Source organism: Ochlerotatus camptorhynchus, unplaced genomic scaffold, assembly GCF_037179485.1.
Source record: "Ochlerotatus camptorhynchus isolate MF236.1 unplaced genomic scaffold, CSIRO-AGI_Acam_v1.1 ptg000243l, whole genome shotgun sequence".
Taxonomy (NCBI): Eukaryota; Metazoa; Arthropoda; class Insecta; order Diptera; family Culicidae; genus Ochlerotatus; species Ochlerotatus camptorhynchus.
In genome coordinates this window covers 619,321-640,472 of record NW_027040733.1, presented here as the reverse complement: position 1 = coordinate 640,472, position 21,152 = coordinate 619,321, and the positions used below count along the sequence as shown (strand labels likewise).

At 38.7% G+C, this 21,152-nt stretch overlaps 1 protein-coding gene across 1 annotated transcript in view; it reads left to right on the top strand.

Moving 5' to 3' along the window:
• Positions 1–42: 42 nt before the first annotated feature.
• Phm (Peptidylglycine-alpha-hydroxylating monooxygenase) overlaps positions 43–21,152 on the top strand; it is a 55,679-nt gene continuing 34,569 nt past the window's right edge. The window contains exon 1 of the mRNA XM_065226013.1: positions 43–628. Coding sequence (XP_065082085.1) covers positions 473–628 — 156 coding nt within the window. The 5' untranslated portion in view covers positions 43–472. The remainder of the gene's footprint in view (positions 629–21,152) is intronic.

The window sequence follows — 21,152 nt, the reverse complement described above, 5'->3', positions numbered from 1 at the left end:
AAACCCCATCAGAGCATCGTCGCTCGCAGTCGCTCGCAGATAACTTTTGAATCTGGCACGGTCAAGACGCGAAACTCCTCGATAGAAATTCATTAGTGTAAATCTTGTTTTTTTTTTGTCAGATACGATTCCGCGAGGTTAGAAGGTAAATTTTTCTGCATTTTTAAAAAAATCTTGAGTGGACAATCTGACCGTCAACTGCGTAAACAGAAGACGTGGGCATTTTTATACTGGAAGGTGAAAACCATGGAAAATGTGTGAGTTGTCAGCTTGCGGGGTTTTTGCTGCTAGTGATAATCATTTTGTGAATGGTCTGGTGATTCCCTGATGGTGGATTGGAAGAATAGAAGAAGCATCAAGGTGCAAGTGCTGTGAAGCTCAGAAAGTGCTGTCATCAGAATCGAAGTAAAGAAGGCCATTATCCGCGTAAATTTTCATTGTGTTTTGTTTGTCGGAAATCGCTGTGAGAAAAATGCAGACCAAGCTGGGAAACTTCCATATGGTAGCCTCGACCCTGGTGGTTCTATCTGTTGCGCTGCTGGCAAAGCTCGCCAATGGATTAGCGGAGAGCAGTAGCACGGCGGTGGGACGGTTTCCCTTTTTGATGCCAAAAGTTATCCCGTACAAGGTAAGCATAAGGCGGCAGCGGTCAATTAGGTGGGCGGGGGGTGGGGGTGAGGGAGTGCTAGCCAAGGTTACTTTGCAGCAAGCTGCTTGAAGGTTGAACAGCGGCTGCACACGCACGGGAATTGCTAGCAGCTGGTTGGTTCCTATTCCCATCCATCAAGGAATGTTCCGCACGCGGGAAGTGTTGCCAAAATTGCTTGCTCATAGTTTACGGTGGTTCTCGGAAGTTTCCTAACAAACTTGAACTTGATTACTTTCAATTACTATTATTTTCTTTTAACTTAAACTCGTCGTTTGATGTTGACAAACAAGAAACAGAAAAAAGCGCTACGCTTTACGTTCACCTTTACTACGGTCACGTACTTAAGATATGTTGAACTGGAGCGTAGTCTTCATAGGGAACCGGTTTTTCCAGTAACATTGTTGTTTGTGCATATACCGATTAGACAACACAGCAGCAGAGCTGTTATTAGAAGCGTAGTCCATTACAGTTAAATTTCGCTCGTTGGGCTATCTTGAATTTAGTTTTAGTTGGGCTCCCGTTAGTTGGGCTGTAGCCCACCTAAGACTGTGAACCATTTGCCGAGTTAAATTTAACTCGTGGTTAAAAGTAACATTTCGAAAGTTATTCTCTATGTTCGAAAATCCCGGTGCTGTCGATCGACCGATTTTCGAGCCACGGTTGTCAAAATTTAACTTCTTGTTTGTCAGAAATAACCATGCTCGGGTAGCAGGGTTCGTCGATAACTTTCCATCTGTCAAAATTTAACCAAAAGTTATAATAATCCACCAAATGGTTCAGAGCCTAAATCGTAGTCAAACGTCATTTCTGGCAGTGCTGATTCCTTTTCGAGGGGTTCAATGGATGAACAATTTCAGGGTTGTTACAACAGGCGCGGATTTCGCGAATTTCGCGGATTTCGCGATTTTCGCGGTTTTGTCGCGGATTTGAATTTTCAGTCACGAAAATCGCGGAAACATTAAATGATGTCGCGAAAATCGCGATGGGACTGATATGCTGTCACAAAAATTGTGGAATTCATTGTAATCTTTCCGTCCCGGATTATTTTGCTGTCATCAATTTTGTTGTTCATTTGGCTCTCAATTTTTTACCGGTTCAAACCAAACACCCTGCAAATAATCGAGAAATGATCTCGATTCCAGAATTCCTTTTTTCCAATATGAACATAGCATTTTTCGTTGTCAAATCATAAACGAATCGTATATATGCGAGCCATTGCCATGTATACCGGATATTCTAGGTTCTCCAAATCGTCCTGGAGTTCAGTTGATTTGTTCTACTTTATCAACCAAGACTCCAATAATGTCTGTAGTATCGAAATATGTCCAAACCGATTCAAAGTGTCTATGTGGATTGTACCCGACCTATTGCTACGTATACAAGATGTTATAAGTTCTGAAATCATTCTGGAGATTAGATTATTTTTCTACTAGATCACCCGAGACTACTTCACTATCTGTAGTATCGGAATAGGCCCAAACAAATTTGCAGTGTCTATGTGGATCAACACTTCATTGTGTATCTTCGTTCACGCATTTAACGGTTGATTTGAATATTATCAGTTCCGCGAACTACTCGCCGCAGCGCTGGCATCGGATCACTTTGACGTTTCTATACATTTTATAGAACTTTTATGCAATATTGTTTGCGAGTTAGCGAGCAAGCTTGTTTTCCGCGAGAAGCCCGAGAGATGTCGTTACTGAGGTCCTATGTTTTGAGATACAATGTTTTCAAGAAAAACTTTTTCAAAGAGTTACGTCTGTTTGTCTGTGGTTCTAGGATTTCCAAATCGATAATTCGATACTACAGATATTATCCTAGTCTTTGTTGATCTAGTTAAACAAATCATCTGAACTGCAGGACGATTTGGAGAACCTAGATCATCTGGTATACGTGGAAATGATTAAACGTTATCCATATATCCATATAGACACTATGAATCTGTTTGGATATATTTCGATACTACAGACTTTATCCCAGTCATGGTTAATCTAGTAGAATAAATCATCTGAACTCCAGAACGATTTGGAGAACTTAAAACATCTGGTATACATGACAATAGTTCATGCATGATCCCCATATATACTGTGCATCTGTCTGGAAATATTTCGATAGTAAAGTCATTGTCCCAATCTCGGTTGATCTAGTAGATCAAATTATCTGAACTCCAGGCCGATTTGAAGAACCTTGAACATCTGGATTACTCGGAAATAGATCATGCATGATCCACATAGAAACTTTGAATCTGATTGGACATTTTTCGATACTACAGACATTATTGCAGTCTTGGTTGATCTAGTAGAACAAATCAACTGATGTCCTGGACGATTTGGAAAACCTATAATTTCCGGTATACATAGTAATAAGTCGTGCATGACCCATAAAGTCACATATATACGATTCGGTTATTATTTGACAACAAAAAGTGCTAGGTTCACATTAGAAATAAAATAAAAAAAAATGTCTCACGATTGGACAGAACCCAAGGAATATCCGTGTAAATACACAACCGTGACGTGACCAGCAAGTGTGACTTATGAAACTCTGGTAATTTCTCGATTATGTGCAGGGTATTTGGTTTGAATCGGTACAAAATTGAGAAAACTAGAGCCAAATTAACTACAACATTTAGCACAGCAAAATACTTCAGAGACGCAAAGGTTAACTTTTAAGAAAATTTGCATTTCAAATGAAAATGCATTTTTTTAAATTATGCTTCATCAAATCTAGGCCTGTATTATTCAATAGAATCTCATAATGTAAGGGTGTTTTATTATGTTCACTAATTACTCAGAATTTATACTATACATAAATAACTGAAGATGATATAATGTAATTTTTTTTAATTTCAAAGATTACAAACGATACTCCTTTAGCTCAGTCGGTAAAGGCGCAGCTACAAAGCAAGTCCATGCTGGAGGCGACTGAGTTCGATTCCCGTCCGGTGTATTAATTTTCCGGTTGGAAAATTTCTCTACTTTATTTGGCATAGGATGGTACAGGCATAGAAAGCTCTCAATTAAAATGTGAAAGTACTTCAAAGAACACTAAGTTGAGAGCTGGCAAAAATCTAATATGCTACTATATAAGCTTGAAATGCCATGCAGTGGTATACAAATGCTATTTTTAGACAATGAAAACAGTTCTTTTTTTGTCGCGGATTAGTATTTGAAGTCGCGGATTTCGCGGATCAAATTTAGAAAATCTTGCAACAGTCCTGCAATTTGGATAGTTGCTCAAGGATTGTGATGACAATAATCAATCGGTGTATCCCTCTACCAATTTTTGGCTTGAAAGCTCAGCCCAACTAACGAAAGCCTTTCACTAAGTGGGTTATGGGTTTAGCCCAACGAGCGAAAGTCGACTGTAGTCTGAAAAATATGAATTTTACTTTAGCGGATCTATATGTTCTACTAGTTTTAAAATGTATTAACCGTATTAACAGGCAACAGTTGGTCGAAACCCGACATCTTTTATCTCCGCAAGTTCTTCTGAAGATGATGTTTGTGATACCGTCGAAGACCGATGTCAATCATACAAGGTCTGGAACAACAGGCAGCTTGCTAGTGTTAGCAGCAAAAATATTGTAAACATTGCTGAGCAAGCGAATGCCGATGTCACGGCAGCACAACATTCTATACTGCGATTAGCAGACGTGTCGTCACAGAAAACAGCTGTTTCGTGTAAAAAAAATAAACATTGCGATGAAATACAACCACCACTAGACATTTTCACATTTCACTAATACCAATAAGCCGGTTGGGCTAGACCTTGTATAATTGACATCGAGCTAGAGCGGGTTCATTGATTCTCAATTTTATTGAAGCCCGTTAAAAACTCAAGGTTAGTTGCTCTACTAATGCGAGAGCCTATTGAGATTGCTGACGTTTATCGTACGCACACTACGTCACGTATACTTATACGCAAAATGTTTTCATCGGGAAAAAAAAACTTCATATCGGAAAATTTTCCCGATGAAAACAAATCACTGACACAATCATACTTCAGCAATCTCTATTGTCGTTTTCGTTTTTGCGGTGTAGCTACACCGGTGCTACACCGCCGAACACCGAAAAATTTCAGGGTGTAGCTATCGGTTGCACCTTTGTTTACAAACAAATGTTGATGAGCTGTCAATGACTCGCGCTTATTGCTGCTTACACTACACCGGTGTAGTGTAGTAAAAACGAAAACGACATATGCTTCTAGTGTGGTTCGAACGTCAATAAACTGAACACAGTACTTTTAGGCTGTGAACCATTTGCCGAGTTAAATTTAACTCGTGGTTAAAAGTGACATTTCGAAAGTTATTTTCTATGTTCGAAAATCCCTGAGCTGTCGATCAACCGGTTTTCGAGAAGAACTTAGCCAAGGTTGTCAAAATTTAACTTCTTGTCTGTCAGAAGTAACCACGCTCGGATAGCAGGGTTAATCGATAACTTTCTGTCAAATTTTAACCAAAAGTTAAAATAACCCACCAAATGGTTCAGAGCCTTAGCATCAATTGAGTTCCTCAATAGAGATTTTCATTGCCGGTTGAATTGTTGCGATATGTGAGAGCGTGTTAGTGGAAATCCGAGGAAAATACACGGCCAACTACAATAACTCAGCGACTGAATTCAATTGAGACTCAGAGCATTTCTTTCCCTACGAAACTTACTCAGGCTGTGAACCATTTGCCGAGTTAAATTTAACTCGTGATTAATACCCCGTTCACATTACAGTCTATATCACGTAATATATGCTGTCTTGCAATGGGCACTCGTACATCTAGTTTTCACTGGAAATCCTATGTATGAGTGCTCATTGCAAGAGAGCCTATATTACGTGATATAGGCTGTAATGTGAACGGGGTATAAAAGTGACATTTCTAATGTTATTTCTTATGTACGAAAATCCCTGTGTTACAGATCGATCGGTTTTCGAGCAGAAATCAGCCACGGTTGTCAAGATTTAACTTCTTGTCTGTCAGAAATACCCACGCTCGGATAGCAGGGTTAATCGATAACTTTCCATCTGTCAAATTTTAACCAAAACTTAAAAAAAAATCGCTAAATGGTTCAGAGCCTTAGTTACTTATTAGCTATGAGTAACTGCAGTTCAAATAAGAGTAAGTTCTGTGTGGAAGGAAAAGGTATGAATCAATTGAATTCAGTCGCTGAGTTGTTGTAGTTGGCCGTGTACATATCAAATCACTGTCCAACTCATTTTGACAGATCTAATTTCATACATTTTTTAGTTTAGTCAGAGGAAAATAATAAACAACTTTACACGGTGATGCACCCGCTGCGTGTGCGTGCGTCAACCGAAGACAACAAATCAAGAAGACTGGCAACTTTGCCAGAATCCAAGCGACAGATACAATGGCGCTGCGCTTGAGTGAAGGTGGAAGCAACGCATAGAGAAATGAGCAAATACACAAACCCTTCTTCTGAGGATGTAATCTTTGCTATCAAATTCGTTCGAAGCATTTACCTTTTAGCGGCAGATGACGCGATTGTATCTGTCTCATAGCGTTCGTATGAGAAAATGGAAGAGTTGCCAGTCTTCTTGATTTGTTGTCTTCGGTTAAACGTAACTAATCTCTATTAAGACCAATGGCTAGTTGCCTCACTAAAGCGTAGGCCTATACCCACAAACAATTTGAGTTGATAATAGCTGAATAAGCACTTTGTTGTCTGAAGAAGCATATTTTTGCCTGAATAAACTCTTATTCAGCATTCAATGTTTGTTGCACAGATGAACATACATAAATAACACTCGCAAGTTGTTCATAGAGCGCGTATTTATCGGTAAATTTAAATGTTTATTAGTTGGTAGTACCAACAATCAATACGAAACTAACGATTTTAAATTAGCTCACTACTTGACTAGCCTATTGGTCCCAAGCAAATCTATTAACGTACCCCATTCTAGTCAAAATTCTAGTACTACACTCTGTTTGTTTTGATTCGCTATGAAAGTTTGACAGATAAAATGAGGGGTTAGTGGATTTTCCTATGTTTCGAGGGGTGAATCGATTAGCTTGGGACCGAAGATAGTACCAGAGCTGAGCCAAAAAGTTGAGCACGTTTCTTCGGGACCTACTAGTCTTAGAGTTACCTCTATGGTAGTACCGTCAAGTGTGGCGCGCATCGTCGATTTCCTTGCGTTTGACGTTTACACACTACTGCCATATGCCCGTTACAGTGTAGTCAACAGATGGCGTTAGTGCTCTTGATACGATGTTTTACAGTGAGAAATATTCAATGCGTTGTAATTATGCCTGTTTGTTGATGAAAGTACCCGGTGAAGGGATTCACAGAAGGACAGATAATTAGTGACTATCGATTTTCAATTAGTAGTAGTAGCAGTTATATAGTAGGGTAGATGTACCAGTCACACAGATTTTAGATTACCGAAATCGGTAAAATTTTACTGGGTGTTTAACCAGCAGAGTTTTCAGTAATCAACCCAGTAGTTTAACTTTAACTGAAAACTCCGTAAATCGCAGAATCTTATAACTGTCAAAAATTCACTAAATAATTGAAGTCTACATCAGTTAGTTATTTGTTTTTTTGTTCTGGGTTTTTCAATGTTGATATTTTAGTATTTTGATGAATAAGTCAGTAAATTCACAAAAAAAGATGATTTATTAACCTTGATTTATTATTAAATTTATTAATTAAGAATTTATTATTTATTTATTAATTTATTAACTGCTAGAATGCTTTTTTGGGTTCCATAGTAGAATTAAAAAGATTCTATTTTTTTAGGGACTGAGTGGGAGTTCACATGTTTAACGCTTCCTAGTGGTTCGGCCGGTTGGTACTTCTTTTGCTATGCCGGATTGCGTGTTCATGTCTGGAGCTCTGAAACAAGCAATTTTAGTTAATATTTTAGCTTCAAAATCAGTGATACATCTGGAAGTCGATGCCGGAGTGCATAAACTGCCCAATGCCGTGAAATTTTCTGCAGTCCTGCGTTGGCTTCCAGATGTTTCACTTATTTTCACAAAAGTTTTCGGTTATCACACAGAGATTTCCAATGTCAAGTGCGCTAGGTGAAACGGAAGAGGATGACGCAAGCAAGTTGGCTTACTGGTAAGATCAGCAATTTTGGAATTTCGTTGATGACTGTTCAGTAAAACATAATGAATACTGAAATCTCGGTAATTTTACTGAGTTTTACTCATTCACCGTAAAGCTGTTATTGTACAGAGTTTGTCGCAAAAAAATACTGAACATCTATGTAGTTTTATTGAGAATAGCGGTATACCTACACAATTCTAAATTCTATTTCCTTAACACCAATTAAGATGTATGCACGCGTCCGGTGCTTGTTGGACACCTCCGAAGCTCTCTGAACCTCTCCGAAGTCTGAAGTTAGCAGATATTTGTTTTTTTTTTAATTGGTGTATTTCAAAAAGTCTCTACGGAGCCGAAAAACAGTGAATTATTTCATAATAATAAACAACAAATATTCATAAGAAACATTATTTAAGAGTTCTTCTTAGTTTTCCTGGAATGCTTGAGTTCAATCCCCTTTCTTCTTCCAATCGTTTTTCTTCCGTATCACCAGCCGCTCGACCTCCTATTCGTCTTTTATCCGCTCCTTCCCAGTATAGTTCACTATCCCGAATACTGGAAGTCCTTTGCGAAATAATACTCGTCATTATTATGTCTGACAACATGCGTCTGCTGTTTCTGGACATCCCTTGCTTCCTCTCTACTGTTCTGCTCATTTTCATCACCTTTTCTTCAAGCACCTCAACTTCTTCCACTGCTTACTTACCGTTGTTGCACAACGATGCACTTCCAGTAGCCACCACACCAGCGTACGTGTTCTTCATCCTGCTGTTTCTTTTCTATGTCCTGGTTTTGTCCTTCGACTTGTTGCTTCTGGGCATTCAGCATAAAATATATCCCCCTTCTGATTGAGGAAATTAAGCAAGGAGGGAATCTCTTTTTTCTCGTCCTCCTCACCACTCCCAGACTTGTATACAAACCGAGACCCATCTCCACTAGGAATTTCTTTCTGATGACACGCTTCACTTTCCCGTATTTCCCCAGCACCAACGTTAAATCTCGCGTAACATTTTAAAAGGGCCTATCCTCGTTGATCGATTCTCTTCATCATCTTTCTTTTTGGTTTACCATGGCAAACGAACTTCTCGCTAAGCTCGCAGCACAGTTCGACAGAAGGTGATGTTAGCTTGCACTTTAAACAACATACTGAATGGGAAATTCTTTTGCAGTCAGGTTATTCGCGATAGAGAAAATCGATAAAGAGAATCGATCAACAATGATAGGCCTTTTTCTCGTGTTGCGCGAGAAATCGTAAACTCGTACGTATTGAAGGTGGGCCCACGCAAGCAATATCCGTATCTCCAATGCTTTCCATTAGCATAATAAGAAATCAATGGCTCCGAGTAACGCATCAGGATATAATGCATATTTGTTTCAGATTTATAGTTGATGATGCTCGCCTTCTCCTCTGCAACCATGTCAACAGGATTTGCAGTCAATTATTTCACGAAATTGACAATATCGCCCATGGTTGGCTTCGCACTTCCATTTGGATAGAGAAAACAAAGGGTGCACCTTATTTTTTACAATTACCTAAATTGCAATTCAACTGCTGCTGCTTCGACAGCTGTGATCCTTTTTTAAGCACTGTTAAGATCTTTGAAGTAAACTGAGCCTATTTGTGTTTCGTTGAACCTCTCAGAAGTTCTACCTGATTCTCAGCTTCTTTTCATTGGCTCTATAGTCCCTCTGAAGTGTTCTCTGAGATGTTCAAAAAGACTTAACATTAGTTTAGAAACTCCTGCGAATAAGAGGGGGAATATCCAAAAGAGAACCATTGCGTTACATTTTCTACCTCTTCTACCACATACAATATATTGATTTTAAAAGAAAAATTACCTTTCCTCTAATAGTTCGTATAAAATACAGTTGTTGGTTTTTAGTATATTTTTTCAGATTAAAATTTTAAATTATGTCTTGCGTTTTCAAAGATTCCACAATTCAATTTAATTGCACAGTCATCAAAAGAAGAACAAACAACTAACTAAATTGCTCCACATGCCATTAACCATAGCAGACAACTATCTGAGGGCTCGACTAGTTTTAGCAGTACAGTTCTGGCTAATGAAGGACAGCCATAAAATCGTCAAGAGCGAAGTGTTTTTTTTTCAGCTCACTTATTCTAATGAAAATGTCTTAATTTAGGGCCTAAATATTTGTTGATAAACTCAGACATTTCTTTTTGAAACTATAGTTTTATGAGCTCAAGCTCAAGCCTAACTGCCTTTTTATTCATTTTAATAAAATCACACAACTTTTGCGATGCTGGCCTCAGAAACACCCTTTTAGCATCGGTTAAACTGACAACACTGTGATTCCTCGACGTAATCGATGTCCTTGAAAGTTTCGATTGGAGAGAGGGCTGTCCCAGTTCGTAAGCGATCATAAGAGAGCACAAAGATTAGAGCAAGATGCCCCTGATCTAAGGCTCAGCTTAATTTCATCTTTCACCATCCACACACCGCGCTTCTTCGAATAGCCATTTCGAATGCGTCGTATGGCATTTGTGTCGTGAATCAGGGTTTGACCGACATAAATATTTGTTATGCAGGCATCGATAGATCGTACTCAGTCGCTAATTACAAACTGATTATCACTTACCGATACACGGAACGTGATTCAATAATTCCTCGTTCATCAGTGTCCCTGTCATCAGCAAATACGACATCACCCTAAATCAATGTAGCTCAGTGGAACCGATAAGCTTCCGCTGCTCTGTAATCGACGACTCTGTATGACGACGACTCGCGTGGCACTTTTATGTGCGGTATAATTGTTATCGCAAGTTTGCAATTTTTGCTTTGACTATTTTAAACTGCTGGTTCGACACGTTATCGTTTCACACGAGGGACTAGGAAATCCGAATATAGTTGATTAATCTTTATTTAATTAAACAACAACAGAGTTCTCTTAATTACTATATTGATACGTACCTCGACAGGTTCTCATGTGTATTCTAACATCGTATATGTATACCATATATATGATTCTTTGAACATCCAGTCATGTTTCCTACTGCGAAATGTTATCACAGGCAAGCAGACGTGAGCCAAGTTTGGTGACCTTTATCGTTCATCAACACTTAACCTAAATTCTGAGATCCCAGGGTCCTGTTTCCTTGCAGTCTATTCATTTTGATGATAATCAAGATCGATGAGCTTCTCTCGACCAAACTGCACGAGCAACAGACGGACACACGTTTTCTTATAGTGAAAGGACGAAAATAGCACTTTTATCTGATTGGGATATGGACCCATCCTTCCGCCCATATGCTTTCGCTTCATAATACCTACTATTGATTTGATCCTAACGATATGTGATTTTCCCAACGATGACGGCGACGAACTGATGTTTGCGCTTTGCTCTGTACACATTCGAAAGCAATGTGGGTAGATGATGATGTGCTGTTTTCTTGTTTTCCACTCATTCGTCCTAAATGGGTACAAAAGTGTATAGTAAATACTTACCTATCCCCTTTGGATGGAGAATGGAACGGAAGAGAAATTGCAACGTAGTGGGCGGAAAAGTGCTCCATTGCAAAGTACAGATAGCATTCACCTTATTATCCTTGTGATGCGGCACTAGGGTGGTATGTAGGTACGTCTCTCGAGAGTTTCATCGGGTAAGAGTGTTATAAAATCTGGAAAAAGACTTAACTCTTACCACCGACAAACCGACAGGAATCTTAAATTCATCTTTTGTGCAAAAATCTATAACGGCTGATTAAAATGCGCAGCGATCGGACCTGTGAAAATTAGAAATACTCAGAGGGCGATATTATAGTCGCTATATTCATAGTCTGGCGGATAGAATCTCGGGAACCAATTGAGCTGTCAATTATCGGAACCAATCGAGCAAATCACGACCAACAACAGAAAAGAGCACATCAGCTAGCAATAGCATAGCAAAACTTCTGAAACCTTTATCTCGTGACTGAAAGCTGTTGGTCTAAAATATATTGAATTGGTTCCGCTTTATGATAGATCGAAATTCTATCCGCCAGACTATGAATATAGCGACTATAGGCGAGATGGGCGTAGAAAACAAAATACAATTCAGCAGCAGGTATTTGTACCTAAATTAGCTTGCAACCCTTGCTAGAAGCTAGCATTTCACTAGACTTTTACTTTTGATTCGATTTACGTGCAAAATAATAATCGAGTGCATCGCAATATTTTGCACATTTCTTGGTGCCATTAACTAACCAACTAAGATCAATTAATCAATAGAGTGAGAATATTTTTGTTGATTTCAAAAACTAATTGAATTTGAGAAGCACACGCTATTTCGAGGCTGCTCAGTGACTGGGTAGATCGCACTCATTTTTGCATGCTGTATGGAGTTGTCAAAAAATGAGTGAACTTGCTCCGATGAGTGGAATCTACCCATTTCGGTTAGTAATGCCGGCAAGAAACGAAGACGAGGCAAGGGATCCGGACGTATTACTCCCAAGGATTTGAACAAAGGACAGGTGCTTGGTTTCGGTAAGGCCAACATTGTAAATGTAATGTAAATGATGCTACTCATTTTTTAGTCGAAAATCACTCAGTTCAGCCAAAAGGGAAGTTACTCAAAAATGAGTAAACATGCATTTACTCAAAATTGAGTAAACGTGCTAATGGATGAAATGGGTAACGGTTACTCAGATGATGACGTCTCTTCCGACTAAGATTGCCCTTCATATTGACAACGGTCTTCAGTTCCAAACATTTGGTGTCGAATCCTTCAAACTGGTCCGCTCTAACTGCATACGGCGGTCTTATACTATGGCTAGGCATTTTATATCCAGACCAACCTCGCTCAAGGGGACTGAGGGACTCATCGCGAATCTTCTTGAGCTTGGCTTCCCGCTCCTTATCTTCCGGAAGCTGCTGCTGTTGGACAAGCTCTCGACCTCGAATAATCCACGCTGACAATCCTGGCCATACAATGTTGGCCTTACCGAAACCAAGCACCTGTCCTTTGTTCAAATCCTTGGGAGTAATACGTCCGGATCCCTTGCCTCGTCTTCGTTTCTTGCCGGCATTACTAACCGAAATGGGTAGATTCCACTCATCGGAGCAAAACCAGTTCACTCATTTTTTGACAACTTCATACAGCATGCAAAAATGAGTGCGATCTACCCAGTCACTGAGTAGCCTCGAAATAGCGTGTAGGAATTTTTTTTTATCTAGATTCAAATAATTTGTCAGACACGAACCACCTAATAAATTTGGCTCACGTTTTTGTGACTTTGCAAAACGTTTTCCGCGAATAGGCTTGAAAATTTTTTTTCCAGGGACAGATGTCAGTAAAACGCTTTAAGCAAAAATTGCATGCACGGCCGTTTAATCTCACTCAGAGAAAGAGTAACTTCTGCTCAGATGAAAGAGAAATATTTAAAAACGTAGGACCAATTTTTATGCGTTCTAGACTTTACTCACCGCTTAAGCTGGGTTTAGACAGGGCAAGTCAATTGGTCGTCATATGTACCATAAAACTGTTAATATACGAAATTTAGCTTTTGAGCGCCAAATAACGAATCGGAAAAAACTCGATCTTCTGCGATTTACATCAAACATTGCATAATTGTTTGTTATGGGTAATTATTCACATTTTTGCTAAAATTCAACCATTTTGGATCTTGTAAAATTTTCGAAATTATAGCAATAGCGGTAATGGCACTTCTGATCGAAATGACGTCTGAGACAAAGAGATAAATAATGTCTTTCGTCTTGGATACTCGATATGACTGTCATTGAATTTCTTTTTGAATTCTTATGTAATATAAGTATGGTTGATTTTGACCCCCGTCAGAAACTGAACACTTCCCTGGAAGCAACCGGAACGTGTCAAAAAAATAGATTAAGATATAGTCATTCGAATTTGGCAATTAATAGGTTGATTCTAACAAGTAATTGAGAACTCTTGCATTAAAAAAATTGCAATCTTGATAAAAAAAATCGAGAATCTTTAAAAACAATGTTTTGGATATTTTGAAAATGCTTTGAGTTCTCGGATACAGAAACATGTATTGTGTATTTAGAAAGTAAGATTAAAAAATGTCTGAGAAAACACTCTTGATTTGTTCTTATTTTTCTTGTAAAGCGATTTTTCTTTTGCTCCTGTTTTATTCTGTGTCCACAATTTTCTTAAGGAGCTTTCCATATACCACGTGAATTGTTAACTTTTCATCTTTATTTCTCGTTTTCGTTGGTTAGTCGGTTATCTTATGACATGCACAGTATTCTTTTGCTTTGACAGCAATTGTTTGATTTAGCACCTCAACTGATTCCTCTGTTTCCTTATTATGTTGTCTAGCATTGCCTCTCCAGTCGCTACAACATCGTATATGTATTTGTACTATAGAGGCTATTACCGCTCTGTTCTTTGTTCCATTGTTGTCTTTCTGACTGCTTCCGGGTCTCCCGCTTTGGGCAGGAATTCTTTCGGCGCCCCTTCATGTTGCATTAGAAACTCATGTTTTTATTGCCGTCATAGAATATATTCCCCTTCCGATTGAGCAAATACAACGAGGTGAGAATTTGCTTTTTCATATTCATATATTATCCCCCTAGAGCTGTATGGATTTCATATGAAGATACCTAGCTGAAACATTGATGGGACGATATACATCTCATACACCTGTGTACATGTTGAAGTGCAGCTCCACAGGGAGTTTCTCCCGGATGACACACTTAACTTAACCATATTTCCCCATCATCAACGGTAGATCGCGGTCCGGAATCTTCGGTTGTAATTATGGACTTCGTTTTCGTGTGGTTAACGGCGTCACCTATCGTTCAGGCATATTGTGTGTGCCACGAAGTAAGGATTCGATTCCCGTTTCCGCTCGCACTTTTCGTAAAAAGGAAATATTGCTACTGATCTACTGGGTGTTGGGCCCGTTGTCTAGTGTTAAGTGTTCAGTCTGTGCAACCTCTAGTTGTAGACGGTGTTAATTGTATTTTTTTTTTAAATAAATATTCTCGCACATATTGAATAAAGGGTGATACGGTCAAAATTTGGTCAATATCAACTTGACGTATTTCTTTCAATTTTGCATTTAAAAAAACCTGAAAACCCCTCATTTTGAAGGTGTGTGTGTGTAGAATGTTGCTCCTATTTTGATTTTGGAATTCACTCTTCAGTTGTCAAAATGCCGTCCAAGCAAGAAGAGCAGCGTATCAAAATTTTGCTCGCGCATCGCGAAAATCCGAGTTACTCGCACGCAAAGTTGGCAAAATCGCTAAAAGTTGCCAAATCAACCGTTACAAATGTAATTAAAGTGTTTGGGGAACGTTTGTCGACAGCCAGGAAGTCTGGATCGGGGGGAAATCGAAAACCGGAAGCCGCTGAGACGACAAAGAGAGTTGCCGGTAGTTTCAAGCGAAACCCTAACCTCTCTCTCCGAGATGCCGCAAATAAGCTGGGTGTATCGTCTACAACCGTGCATCGAGCCAAAAAACGAGCCGGACTATCGACTTACAAGAAGGTAGTGACTCCAAATCGCGATGATAAACAAAGTACGACGGCCAAAGCGCGATCCCGGAGGCTGTACACGACGATGCTGACGAAGTTTGACTGCGTGGTAATGGACGACGAAACCTACGTCAAAGCCGACTACAAGCAGCTTCCGGGACAGGAGTTTTATACGGCAAAAGGAAGGGGAAAGGTAGCAGATGTTTTCAAGCACATGAAACTGTCAAAGTTCGCAAAGAAATATCTGGTTTGGCAAGCCATCTGTACCTGTGGCTTGAAAAGCAGCATTTTCATAGCTTCCGGGACTGTCAACCAAGAAATTTACGTGAAAGAGTGTTTGAATAAACGTCTGCTGCCTTTCCTGAAGAAACACGGTTGTTCCGTACTGTTTTGGCCGGATTTGGCATCTTGCCATTACGGTAAAAAGGCCATGGAGTGGTACGCCGCCAACAACGTGCAGGTGGTTCCCAAGGACAAGAACCCTCCCAACACGCCAGAGCTCCGCCCAATTCAGAAATACTGGGCTATTGTCAAGCGGAACCTAAAGAAGACCAAAAAAACTGCTAAGGGCGAGCAGCAGTTCAAGGCAAACTGGCTTTCTGCGGCGAAGAAGGTGGACAAGGTGGCTGTACAAAATCTGATGGCAGGGGTCAAGCGTAAGGCAATTCGGATTTGGAAAAGCGGAAGCCTAACTGAATATTTTTCCTGAATTTTATACTAATTGAACTTGAAAAAGAAATTTAATTTGATTTTTTAAATAAAAGATTTCACCGATTTACACGCGTTTTCCCTTGACCAAATTTTGACCGTATCACCCTTTATAAGCGTTCCTCTACTGCCTTTCAATTCACATAATAAAACATTTTTTACGAATTATACGTCAATGCATACAGAGTTAATTCTTCAAAATTGAAATTTATGAATTGTGCTTTCTAACAAACAATTTTTGCTGCAGAACAGCTGAAATTCGGTAAGCAGTGTTTTCACAATATTGATAATTTCACCCATTGTTAGTTTCGTGCTACCATGGGGAAATTTAATTTGAACGTTTTCTTCACTTCTACACACCACTTATTTTTGCTTCCAACGGCAAAAGCAACCGAGCTGCAGGCAATGACCAAAACGCACCGAACTATACAGACCATCGCGTAATCCACACCGAGACGTATAACTGCTGCTGACTGTCTCGAAAACAGATGGAAGCGAACTGATGGAAACTAACACCTCAGATATAGAAGAAACATAACTATAACTCTGGGGCATAGAGCCCTCGGAAAAATTGGAAATCCTGGGACTAGGAAAAAAGCGAGGGGGGCGACACATCTAAATCTCAAGTTTAGATAGTCAACAAATCTCACACTAGCGAATCAATCTTCGAACAATCTTCTTTCATTTGTCGCATCTACTTGCATCGCTCATCAATTTTTTGCAGGAAATCTTCAGAATCGTCATCAATATTCTTTCTATCTACTCAGCGTGCGCGCAGCTAGCCACAGCAAAACACAATCTTTTTTGCATCGTAGATAGAGTCGCCCCCCTCGGAAAAAAGGTTGAAAATTGATTTCAGAGTTGGAAAAACTGAAGACACTGAAAAAAATATGACCCTACAAATAGAAATTTTTCATAATTTCCGTTTGAGGAAACACAACTTTTTTAATAATTCTGAACTGTTTAGAAATTTTAAGATATTTCTGCCATAGAAAAAAAACATGCTTCAACCAGATAAATTAAGTATCGTCATCTTAAGATTCTGGTATTTATTTGCTTAAGATCTTGAAGGAATGTTCGAGATTTCTGTCTGTTTAAGAAATTAAGAGCCCTGACTAAGGTCTTCATTAACATACAGGATCATTAGCTTCTAGAAATGATTTGACTATTTAATTTAAATAATAGCGAAGACAACAAATCAAGAAGACTGGCAACTCTTCCATTTCTCATACGAACGCTATGAGACAGATACAATCGCGTCATCTGCCGCTAAAAGGTAAATGCTTCGAACGAATTTGATAGCAAAGATTACATCCTCAGAAGAAGGGTTTGTGTATTTGCTCATTTTTCTATGCGTTGCTTCCACCTTCACTCAAGCGCAGCGCCATTGTATGTGTCGCTTGGATTCTGAAAAAGTTGTCAGTCTTCTTGATTTGTTGTCTTCGATAATAGCCAAAAACAAATCGTAAGGATAGGAATTAAAACTTACGTAGATGAACCAATATATGTGAGAAAATTACGTTCGAAATAACCCAGCATTTCAATGTTATGCTTGTTAAAATAAAACGTTTTTAAATTTCTAAAAATACTCAAAAATTCTATCGAAAATCTAAAACAACAGTTTTTTTCTCCAATTTTTAAGAAAATTTAAGCATATTTTTTTCTATGTCATCGTGCTTGATAATTGTTGACGTTGGACGTTAAGTTATCTAGAAGACATAGTGAAGAGTTTTATCTATAAATTTACTTCTTCTAAGAAACTATTGTAAATATTTTTTCCCAGGATTTTTGAATAAATTAACTACACTTAACTGATGTTTTAACTAGTTAATTTAAGGTTTAACAAAACAATTAAAATTAAAAAAAAATACAACTCATCATGAACATAAAAGTATCTTTTATTAATTTAAGTTAAGTTAAACAATTAACCAATTGTAAAATAAATTTGAGTTTCCCCAAAGGTGGCAATGTTAACTGACGCGGAAGACTCCAAGTCCTTGAAAAAAGGATTCTCTATCTCTTATTCGTTTCACGCTCTTTTTGTTCGATTCACAGATCAACTATCTCGTTCGTTATACCTACAGTGAATCTCAAAATTGAGCGTACAACTGTCCTTTTGAACTTTAGAAGAAACAGCTCTACGAGCACAACTTAAAAAGAAGATTTTTGGCTGCTGGCTTATCAAACATTGATCGGTTATTGGTATCGCATTGGGCTTATTTGTTTGAGTGTGCAAGAAGTTTTAGCCTGTTCCTCAAAAAATCACATCTCCTTGAATTACAATTAACCAAACTTTGTGAAATGTTGCTCATTTGTAGTCACAATAAAGATCTTTCATATACCACTGATTTTACAAAAATCCGTCCACGACGAAAAAAGTTGAAAATCGAGCATTTTACTTACATTACTCAAACTTCATACCAATAAAGTCCAAAACTTTATTGATAAATCAATAAAAAAAATCAATCACCAGTCAATATTCTAAAAATCTATCACACATTGAATATGTTTCAAAAAATGGCCATTCGGGTGTACGCTCAATTTTGCAATACACTGTATATGTAGGAATTTCGTGGCGAGTGAATGAAAGCGTAGGCTGCATTGCAGGTGCTATCTACAAAGGGCAAACCAGCAGTAAATGTTTCTTCCTCTGTTGTTTTCTTCTTCTTCTTTCTTCATATTGCTATTTTTAAACAAACCGGCATAGAGCGACAAAGAGCTTTAACAGCTAGGAGCTCGTGTCATCGATATGATAGAAACTTTCAAAATTTGTTGGACACCGAACCGGGAAATGTATGATGCTCAGTGCTGAGATTTGTCATTGTCATTGACAGACTTTCACGCGATATTAACAAATTTGTTCGTCACATAGTCACTGACAGATTTGATCCCTAAAAAAACCTTCGTCAAAATCTTATTAATTTTTCCATCAACGACAAAGATTCATCTTCCCCATCCATTGCAAGATCTGCCATTACATGTGTTGTACGAAACATATGCAGATGCTGTTATAAATCCAACCTTAAATGGGATGTAAGAGAGATTTGTTTTGCGTGTACTTTTCTCAAATTATCGAGGGCAGAGGCACACTACTCAACAGTTGCGATAAGCGATTCCAATCCGCTGAATTCAGGCCACAAGCGTTAATCGACCAAGATAGCGGCACCTACGAACGTCATCAAGCTATCCATTTGCATCTGAGCAAATAATCGAGTTTTCGACCTCGAAACCGATGGTGAATGAGCTCCATTGTTGGGTTTATCTGGCCATTTCCAAACGGGAAGATGACGGTCTGACATGTGCTGGTCTGCCATTTACTGAAGATGATATGATTCCCTCTACCCCCGCAGGGAGAAATCACTCATAGTGAGCTGATGTAAATCGAATGATTGATGCGCTCAACGTGCCGGTTGTCCTTGTCAGTCGCAGCTGGGATTGGGATAGTTAATCCGGTGCCGTAAACATTAATGTTCCGAAAAGCATCTGTCATCCGGCTGATGCATGATGACGGTGGTGGTTTACGATTCTGTGGGGAACAACGCCATTTTCCGTGGAAAAGTGGATTATTCAAATTCCATCCGACCAACGCAACGCAACGACGTGGGGGCGGAAACGCAGAATGCCAGTTATTTGCGTTATTTGCGGCTGGATAGTAGATTTTCCGGTACCGGTACCTTATGTTTATGTAGCTGTAATCTTACAGACGCTAGCTGTGCCATTTGCGATTTTCTGACAACGGGAGGGCTGCAGGATAGGCAATTGGATTTTGAAATTGTATTATTATTGTTCGATTAGGGGGAATGTAATTTAATGTGGTGATTGAATTTGTTGAATTTTTCAAGCAATAGGCAAACCATTCAAGGATGAAATCGCCTACGAAGACACTTTTTTTGGATGTTCCACTCAAGGGATTCATCGACTCACGTTAGAGACAATTTGTCCCACACTAGGAATATTTATAAATCTGTCGTAAAAGGCAACTATCAGTAATTAATCTTTCCTTGCGAAAAATCTTTATATAGATCTGCCAGTCCCTTCAAGACTCACGCCTAATTTTTCAAAAAGGCGTATTCAATATTTTTTAATAAATCATAGCAACAAAACGGCTTATCTTACCGAAATGTCTTCTGAGGCATTTAAAAAAATTTAACAAATATATAAAACTTCAATATAAAACAATTGCATTAGGATTGTTTAACTTATGTTTATATGCTAAGCTTATCAAAAGTGCTAACTTTTCAAAAATGGACCCAATGGACACTTAAAAACTAACCAAAATCGTAGAACATCAACTATTAGTATATATTTTGAACGTGCTTGATTTGTTAAAAAATATCGAACACGCCATTTAAAAAAAATAGCCGTGAGTAAAAATGGCCTCTACAAACTCTCAAGAAGTTTCATAGATTTCGGAGAGGTAAATTCTAAAATTTGATTATTTTTTCGTTATTTGGCCTGGAACGGCTCTACACCACACCGTTTACTCATTGTGAACAGTTTGTTCTTCCGAGATGGTACTAATATTGTGCATCGGGTTTTAATTATTATGATTTGTGGTTATTCATCCTTTTATGTATATAAAAAAAAACTTTTCATGAAACCGTTCAAGATTAAATAAAGAGCTCTAGACGATTCTTTCAGACCACCCTCCTCTGATGTACCCGACGTTCGAACGCATGACCAGACGCTTAATTATTATAGACACTGAGCATCAAGGACTTCGCATTGTCCTTTTCCCTAACCAAGGAGGATGATGAAATCGGAATTTCGTCTGGCTGTTATTTAAAATTGAGGAATCCAACCGAAGTACTCTCTAGCGAACAGTGAACCCGATTCAAAAGGTCGAATTAACTTCACGCTTCAGTTGGTTCACCTTTTTTTCTCCACAGGCCAGTTGGAATTTCCATCTCAAGTAGAAATTTTCTCGTGATGCGCTAGGTGTCAGAGAAAGTCCTGGAACTTGTTTATACTGAGAATGTGATGGAAAAGAACGGAGAAGTAAAGTACAGTCGTCAAAAGGCCGCTGCACAGGGGAGTAACTAGGGCAAAAACCTGGCCAAAATTATTTAGAGTAATATTAAGCATGGGAAATGTAAAAATTAGTTATTATTGATTGTGGTAAAATTGAAAAACAAAACGCACAAAAATAATTTTATTGATAAAGATTTGGTAATTTTGACCACTTATATGAACATGCGGGTTTTCAAAAGGCTCGCAAACACCAACCTAGGCGTCTTATATACAGGTGTCACAGAAGGAAGAAGTGT